General features: G+C 27.5%; 1 protein-coding gene across 3 annotated transcripts in view; it reads left to right on the top strand.

The window, feature by feature from the left end:
- The window catches only part of LOC137652012 (B-cell receptor CD22-like), a 64,356-nt gene that overhangs the window by 48,106 nt on the left and 6,250 nt on the right, over window positions 1–10,000 (top strand). For all 3 annotated transcript variants that reach the window (XM_068385222.1, XM_068385224.1, XM_068385223.1), the window contains exons 5-14: window positions 1–57; window positions 485–688; window positions 1,605–1,750; window positions 2,696–2,840; window positions 3,156–3,286; window positions 4,267–4,426; window positions 5,500–5,787; window positions 6,381–6,496; window positions 7,792–7,972; window positions 9,530–9,712. The exon at window positions 1–57 is cut by the window's left edge and continues 57 nt beyond it. In XM_068385222.1, the coding sequence (XP_068241323.1) occupies window positions 1–57; window positions 485–688; window positions 1,605–1,750; window positions 2,696–2,840; window positions 3,156–3,286; window positions 4,267–4,426; window positions 5,500–5,787; window positions 6,381–6,496; window positions 7,792–7,972; window positions 9,530–9,712 (1,611 nt within the window). The remainder of the gene's footprint in view (window positions 58–484; window positions 689–1,604; window positions 1,751–2,695; window positions 2,841–3,155; window positions 3,287–4,266; window positions 4,427–5,499; window positions 5,788–6,380; window positions 6,497–7,791; window positions 7,973–9,529; window positions 9,713–10,000) is intronic.

Here is a 10,000-nt window from a genome sequence, read left to right as displayed (position 1 = left end):
TCATTGGACCTTATCGAGAAGGAATGTCCATCACACTTACATGCAGAGCGATTGGTGGTGAGTTAAGCTTAAATATGAATTTTTTACTTTGATCATATTTCAATATATCATTCTTTTTTTCTGATTACCTTATTTTAAAAAGTATTCCTTGCAATTATTCTTTATGAGGAAACTGAAATTATATCCACTAACAGTACTATTAGTTCTATTTTATTTTCTGAGCATCTACCGAAACATTCACAAAATCTAAGGAATCTTTAAAATTGAATATTCTTTGAAAACTACTCTTAAGAGGAAACAGAACTTAACAGTACCACAACATCATATCTTATTTTTTTCTCTCTTTGCTTTAGCACAGTCTTCATATAATGCCAAGAAAATGCAAAAAAAAAAAAAAATCCTTTTAATTTTCAGGATTTGCTAACATTCTTTAGATATCATAACTTTTATCTTTAAACTAATAAACGATTTGTTCTGTGCATAGGATCACCATCACCGAATGTGACGTGGTGGAGGGAAGACAAACTACTCAGCGGTAGTTGGGAGAGGAAAGGTGAGGGTCTCGTCCAAAATGAACTGAAGCTGAACAAGCTTTCCCGTGAATGGCACAACGAGAGTCTTACCTGTATAGCTGCAAACACTCATCTGGCGAGTCCCTTCACAGTTACTATACTCATTCAGATGTTCTGTAAGTACACGTTGGCTTACCCATTTCATTCCAGAGAAGTTTTATAGTAATAAAGTTTTACGGGGCTAAGGGGATTTTGATTTTTATATCATATTTTTTTTGGACATGTTTTCTAACATAAATAAGTTTTCTTTTTTTTTACTCAAGGCCTATATATATATGTATATATATAAATATATATATATATATATATATATATATATATATATATATATATATATATATATATATATATATATATATATATATTTATATATATACATATACATACATATATATATATATATATATATATATATATATATATATGTATGTATATATATATACATATACATATATATATATATATATATATATATATATATATATATATATATATATATATATATGGCAATTTTATCTATATAGTTGATCATAGTTCAATTTAAATCTTACTCTCTTGTAAATTTTCAAAGTTTACTGATGCAAGGTTTTATGTCACTTAGTAAAAGAAAATTAATGGATATGAGAAGTTATAGCAAATGAAACAGAAATTAGGAATTTAACATTAGGCAGCATATTCTAGAAAACGATATTAAGGATAGATATGAGAGTAGCAAGCTTAATGCTTGAAAGTATTAACTATTTATACTTTCTTATAGCAATGGACACTGCAGGTCCACTTCATGTTTGTGAAAATCTTTATAATAATAATAATAATAATAATAATAAGCATTTAGTTTACTTTTTCATCTCATAAAAAAACATGTTTGTAAATCAAGCTTTTTATTAAGATATACCGTAAGTTATATTTTATCTCAGCAATCATAAACGAATTTTTTTCTTAGTTTATAAAAGAAAGGAAAATTATTAAGTTATTTAACTCCTCTCAATCATTTAGCATGTGGAAATTTTAATGACAAATACCATCCCACAGTATTACCCACCAGTGTGATCATAAGCAACCCAGGCTCAGTTAGAGAAGGTGAGCAGGTACGACTTGTGTGTACTTCGTCAGGCTCAAGACCTTCGGCATCTTTGACTTGGGTGATAAGAGGAGTTACTCGCACTGCTGAAAAAGAAGTAAGTGAAATCGACGCACATACATCAAGACACACAATAACACACACGTAATTTTATACACGTGCACAGTCACCCTGAAACATGTGGTGAACAGGATGATATAAATTTCTTTGTTTATAGTTAATGTGGGAAAGATCTATTCCAATGATGTTTCTGTGAATGAAAAATTTTATTCCAATTGTTCATTACTCATTTTGCAGTTTATTTGCTTTTTTTCTTTAATTATTGTACGATTTTTTTCCTGGTTTGAAGCCTTTGCGCTTATATCATTCTAGTTTTTAAACCTTGGTTGAGGTTTAGCTAATAATAATAATAATAATAATAATAATAATAATAATAATAATAATAATAATAATAATAATAATAATAATAATAATGATAATAATAATAATAATAATAATAATAATAATAATAAAAATAATAATAATAATAATTATTATCATTATTATTATTATTATCATTATTATTATTATTATTATTATTATCATTATTATTATTATTATTATTATTATTATTATTATTATTATTATTATTATTATTATTATTATAATAATGATCATAATAATTTATGAATATTACTTACCCATCTGAAATCGTAAAACTTAAGTCCGCAATGAAATAGTTCACATATTACAAATGTTTAAGACTGTAGTCTCCTATTTTATTGGTATTGTAATGATATTGCTGTTTTTCAGGTTTTACAAAACACAAGTATTACTCAGAACGTATTTTTCTTATAAATATGCCTCCATATCAGTTAAGACCCTTTTTATATCGTAAACACTAGTTTAAAAAACAAAAATACTTTTTTTTCTTTTTTTTCGTTTGTTGAAACCTTGGGGACAATTTCAATACCATTCAAATAAGGTCAAGGCTATGGTGTATTGACAAAGGCAAGATTCCAGTAGAACAGATTAATTTAAACTATGCTCTGTTTCTTTTCAGAATCTCATGTACGCAGGCGTAACAAGCTCGACCCTAATTGCCAATTTGACACGGGAAGACGATGGCACTGAAGTCACCTGCAGAGCTAATAACCCGGCAGCACCAGATTATCTTGTGACTAACACGACGAGGCTAACTGTCCATTGTAAGTTCATATGTGGGTTATGAAATAATAGTTTCTTTAATAAACGTCTGTACCTCATATGTATCCCATTAGATACTTGAAATGTTTAAATAATGTTATTTTTTTACTATTTAAGTTATTCTTAATTACATATACTCAGTGAGTAAATATTTTTACTAGGATGAGAGAGAGAGAGAGAGAGAGAGAGAGAGAGAGAGAGAGAGAGAGAGAGAGAGAGAGAGAGAGAGAGAGAGAGAGAATATGCTTGTGGATAAGACCATATAAAATTTTATTACCCTCTTCCATGAAGACCCATTTTCTTTGTCCTATCTCAAGATCCACCAACTGTATCAGCTTCTCTTGGACGATCGTTACGTCCCGAGCTCCTGAAACAAGGAGACGACGTTTACTTCACTTGCACTGTGGCTGCTAACCCTCCAGCTTCTTCTATTGTTTGGTACCATGAAGTAAGTATTCCTTGATATCTTAATAACAAGTTGATTTATCTTTGAGAAAAATAATGTTCTTATTTTCACTGATATTTTTCCCAAACGTAAATATGTTTTGGTCAGTCAAGGAATATAGAAGTATATAATATTCACTGATAGCATAAACTAATTTGACATTATTTTGAGTATTTAAACACACGACTTTTACAGCTTGTGTTTTAGTCCATTTTTATCGAAAACAAATTAACAGAAATAGAAACTAATTTTAAATTAAACAATAAAAACCTTGAAAAGAAACATTTCAATCTTGAAAGATTATATTTCAGCTGACAACAATTGCCCAAAAACACACACAGACAAAAAAATAATAATTTCTTTGAGATTATCTATTGTACAAAAAATGAGTAGTTGACTATTGACTACTAATCATATGAACATATGTCTGATACGAGAAAGCATGGCATTTATTAAGAAAATAACCTTTTCTGAAATACACACACACACACACACACACACACACACACATATATATATATATATATATATATATATATATATATATATATATATATATATATATATATATATATTTATATATATATATATATATATATATATATATATATATATATATATATATATATATATGTATATATATATATATATATATATATATATATATATATATATATATATATATATATATATATATATATATTATACATACATACATATATATAAGAGATTAATATTAAGTCGACCAAATTTCGTTATAATTATATATTTTTATCCAGACTTTAATGGATTAAAATTCATCACCGTCATTATATTATCAAATTTAAAACTACATTTTAAATGCAATACATATATCAAAGGTTATATAATGATACTGATAAAAAAAAATTATCTTTATATTATGTTTCTTTGATCCACATCTAAATATATCCACCTACCAAACTGTGAATATCCTGAAGACTCATTAGCATCTTCCTCCTCAGGATAAAGTTCAAGTGCAGAACTTGTCGATAGGTGTGATATTATCAGGGAACTCGTTAGTCCTCCAGAAAGTGGATAGAACAAGAGCAGGTCGATACAGGTGTTCGGCGGCTAACAAACTCGCTGAGGTCACAAGTCCCCCGGTTAACCTGAGGATAAGATGTAAGTGTGCATCGAAAATGTTCTTCATAAGTTCAAACTTGCAGTGAATATTCTTATGTTTAACGGGATGACATAAATTTCTTCTTTTATATCATAGTTTATATGTGACACATCTATTCCAATGTTGTTACTGTACTTAAAACATTTTTATTCAATTGCTCATTACTCCTTTTGCAGATTATTTTCTTTCTTTCCTTTCATCATTGTACGATATATATATATATATATATATATATATATATATATATATATATATATATATATATATATATATATATATATATATAAATATATATATATATATATATATATATATATGTATATATATATATATATATATATATATATATATATATATATATACATATATATATATATATATATATATATATATATATATATATATATATATATATATATATATATATATATATATATATATATATATATATATATATTCTCTCTCTCTTTTCTGAAGCCTTTGCTCTTATAGCATCCTAGTTTTCAAACTCGTGTTGCGGTCTAGCTAATAATAATAATAATAATAATAATGATAATAATAATAATAATAAAAATAATAATAATAATAATAATAATAATAATAATAATAATAATAATAATAATAATAATAATAATAATAATAATAATAATAATAATAATAATATTGAATATTATCCCCATTTCACACGTGACCCAACAAAGTATTGGAAATTCAGATATTTATATGACCTATCATATCCAAATCTCCAATTTAGTTTTTAATCATAGAAAGTTGGAAACAATTTAAGCCATAAAATATAAAAGTGAATTGAGGATTTGTTAACATAAGGTAAATGTCTATCTATTCTAAGAAGATAATACTAGGATAATTCTATATTTGTGATTTGTTTAAGAGCAGATTAATATGAGAAAGCTATTTAATATTATTCTCTTGGTCTTTTATAGATATATTAAATATTTTTATTGTATATTAGCGCTAATGCCATTTGTAATCTTAGTTGGAGTAAAAGTCTCACTTTAAAGCGTAATTTGTTCTCCACTTTAATCCAGATTTTACATTTTCTCTCTTGTAGATGAACCAGTGTGCCAAACTTCACCAACAACCTATTTTATATACGATAAGCCGATCAACGTCACTTGCACTGTCGCATCGTATCCAGCGGTTCGAGCTATCCAATGGCAGTGGAACAGCAGTACTGATGTCATTAGCACCATGCCCATCAGCGAAGAAGATGAGAGGGTTTCTGCCCAGCTAACAGTGGAGCCTATTAAGAGCAAAGAGGATAGAACGCTGACATGTTGGGCAGTCAATGAGATGGGGAAACAATCACGCCCTTGTGGTTTCTCCGTTAAAGTAGCTCGTAAGTAAATATCATGTTAAATCGGCTACTGGTCGAACACCAGGAAAAAATAAGGCAGAGTAGACATAGATCATATAATTTCTTTGTTCTCTTAAAAAAAAATCCATGTAAAATATATCCATTATTCTGTATATGGACTAATGCTTTAGCGTGTATTATGCTATGCATTTGCATTGTATGACATCTGTCTAGTTACAAGATAAAATCTATGGAAAACAAATTGCCATATCTGGTTATCATTCAAATCTTCATAAACATTCATCCATGGCGTAGACTTTCATAAAATTAGGTCCTAATCTGTAAAAGAATTCATACTTAATATACATACACACACACAAACACACACACATATATATATGCATATATATATATATATATATATATATATATATATATATATATATATATATATATATATATATATATATATATATATATATATATATATAAATATATATATATATATATATATATATATATGCATATATATATAAATATATATATATATATATATATATATATATATATATATATATATATATATATATATATGCATCTATATATTTCAATAATGTAATTTCCATTGTCCGCAGAGATGCCCATGCCACTATCATCATGTCGACTGGCCAACATCACCGCATCTTCTCTTAGTCTTACCTGCCAAAAGCCAACAGTTGCATCTGCTGGAACCACTCTTTATAGAGCAGAGGTTAGTTCTCGATGAGATATACTCCTATGATAGAGATAGCTATTTTTAGGACAAAACCTTCATGGAATTCGTTCCGCGAGGAGTTTTGAATTACGAAAAGATTTTGTATGGATGAGTCTGTTCTCTCTCTCTCTCTCTCTCTCTCTCTCTCTCTCTCTCTCTCTCTCTCTCTCTCTCTCTCTCTCTCTCTCTCTCTGTAACTACTTCGTTTGCCTGAACATTTTATTATTGACAAAGTAATTCAAAATATAAGCTGAACAATCTAACTTGATTATTTTTTTTCTTATTATGTCATCATACATTGTATCAACCATTTTTCTCATCTGTTGTCATCACCTGTTTACTGTTATCTTACTTTTCGAACAAATAGTAGAGCAGTATTAGATTCCTCATTCCTGATTTAGATTTTAATGTCACGTACCCTCGATCATTAGTTTTATTGGCAAGTTGTATACGATTTATCATAATTTTTACAATCCTTAGCATTCATATTAATCCAGTCTGTATAATCAAATACGGAGTAATAAGTATGTAGATAATTCTAATAGACTTTCCTTCTCTATTGTCAGGCGTACTAGTTAATTAAATATATTTTATAAGTTTCGGTTCATATGTGACCAGATTGTCAAACTTTCATCCTATTCTGGTGGTTGAATCGTTCAAACTTCAGTATTTCAAACTTGTTGCAAAAGCTTCTTGGTGATAATATTGGTGTGAGTTTCCTTTCAGATATGATGCATGGCAGACTTATTTCAGCCATGTTACCTATCATATAATAATTCTTATTTTTGATTAACTGCTTTTGAACTAAAGTTTATACTAATATATTATATCACTTCTTCATTTGACTACTTTCCTTTTTTTAGCACTTATATGCGATATATATATGTATATATATATATATATATATATATATATATATATATATATATATATGTGTGTGTGTGTGTGTGTGTGTGTTTGTGTGTGTGTGTGTTTGTGTGTGTGTCTGTGTGTGTGTGTGGGTATATATGTGTGTGGCTATTTATATATATATATATATATATATATATATATATATATATATATATATATATATATATATATATATATATATATATATATGTGTGTGTGTGTGTGTGTGTGCGTGTGTGTGTGTGTGCGTGTGTGTGCGCGCACGTGTGTATATATATGTGTGTAGTTATATATATATATATATAATATATATATATATATATATATGTGTGTGTGTGTGTGTGTGTGTGTGTGTCTGTGTGTTTGTGTATTTATGAATTAATATATTTTCATTTCTGCAGGTATATTTCCAAAATAACACATTGTTCGCTAACGTAACATCACCTCGACCTAACTTCAACGTGAGCCGACTGGACGCAGGAATGAGATATGAAATAAAAGTATACGTTACACATGGCCCAGTTACGTCACAGCCTGTTGTGGTTTCTGCTTATACCTCAAGAACATCGAGAACAACTTCAGGTAAACCTGCTAGTCTCTCATGAATATTTTTTTTCCTATCAAGTGGTGAATGATATTAATTTAGAAGCAAACATTTTTCTATCTAATGTAGGTTAGAGTTATTTATAAAATAATCTTTATTCCGGACTCCTTTTTTTTATAGTGTGGTAAAAGAACACAAGATTCACTTAATCTCTCACAAATATAGTAATATAGTGTGTTTTTCAATTTATCCACTCATTTATATACAATGCTAAGATGCATTCAACTCTCCTATTTTGCATTCTTAATCCAAGTTCACATATTTCTTCAGCAAAATCACTATAATCGCTACTTGAACATGTTCAGTATGTTTTATGAGCTGTTTGCTTTCTGATGTTAATCTGTTTAATTGGTTATCATTTCGGAACCTAATTATCGAAAACCTCTATTTTAGTGTAAGAGGAGATTGAAATTAACAGTACATGAGAATATTTTTGGTCATACAATTAATATAATTATTGCTCCTTTTTGGGATCATTCATATTACTTGTAGGCCATACATCTGTAATGTTTTGACTATATTTTTACTTATAGAAACAATATTGTAAAAGAACCATTGTGACACATTTTTGTGTGTATGTCTCTCTCTCTCTCTCTCTCTCTCTCTCTCTCTCTCTCTCTCTCTCTCTCTCTCTCTCTCTCTCTCTCTCTCTCTCTCATTCATGTTGCTTTATATTTATAGGAAAATAGATTTTACTGGAAACCATGCAACTTTTATTTGAACTTAACATATTAGGCTTTGTGTGTAGAGGGAAACTATTTTTCATGAATACACACATCATACTATGTTAAAAATATATCCAATTATCCTATTATTTTTCATAAATATCATTAATGAATACCTTGTATAATTTATATCTTGTTTTATGATCATCTATGTTTCATGAAATTATTTTCATATGTTGTATTAAAAGGTCCACAGTTAGATCTAATCGCTCCCTGATATTAAAAAAAAAAAAAACACGAAAGAAAGATATATTATCAACTTCTTATCTGAATATATTGCAATATGATTGGAATGTTCATAAATTGCTTTGAAAATAGCGCTATACAATATCGGAAGGTTATAGAAATATTTTGATATATTTTCTAAGGAATAGTATAATCAGAAACAACAACTGTAGCAGCGACAAAATAGTACTAATGATGTTAATAATATTAATAATAATAATAATAATAATGATAATAATAATAATAATAATAATAATAATAATAATAATGCTTCTTCTTCTTCTTTTTCTTCTTTTTCTAATACTTGTTCTTCTTCTCCTTCTCCTTCTTACTATTTTTTCATTATTATTATTATTATTATTATTATTATTATTATTATTATTAGTATTATTATTATTATTATTATTATTATTCTTACTCTTATAATCATTATTATTAATATTATTGTAATAATGATTATTATTATTATTATCATAGTTAATAGTAGTAGTAATAGTAGTAGTAGTTGTAGCAGAACTAGTAGTATTTCTTCGGCATCTCAAGGCTATTAAAATATAAAAAACAACTCAATAATATCTACTACAGGTTCTTCGACGACCAGCGGCAGATCGGTTGGAGAGGTCCTTGGGATTATAGCAGTTGTTACCCTTTTGTTAGGCTTCGCCATCTGGGGTAAACACTATTGCAAAAACAGAGCCAAGAAAAAGAAGGAAGAACCTCGAGTTCCTTCTGATGAAAGTAATCCAGATGTTGTGCCTACGACTGTTGGTAAGTTATTTGTGTGTGAGTTCGGTTATATATATATATATATATATATATATATATATATATGTGTGTGTTGTGTGTGTGTGCGTGTGTATATATATATATATATATATATATATATATATATATATATATATATATATATATATATATATGTGTGTGTGTGTGTGTGTGTGTATATATATATATATATATATATATATATATATATATATATATATATATATGTATGTATGTGTGTGTGTGTGTGTGTGTGTGTGTGCGTTTATGCTTATATATGTCTATATGTGT

This window comes from Palaemon carinicauda, chromosome 13 (assembly GCF_036898095.1).
Source record: "Palaemon carinicauda isolate YSFRI2023 chromosome 13, ASM3689809v2, whole genome shotgun sequence".
In the NCBI taxonomy this organism is placed as follows: domain Eukaryota; kingdom Metazoa; phylum Arthropoda; class Malacostraca; order Decapoda; family Palaemonidae; genus Palaemon; species Palaemon carinicauda.
The sequence above is the reverse complement of the archived record's forward strand: the minus strand, read 5'-3'. Positions and strand labels throughout refer to the sequence as shown.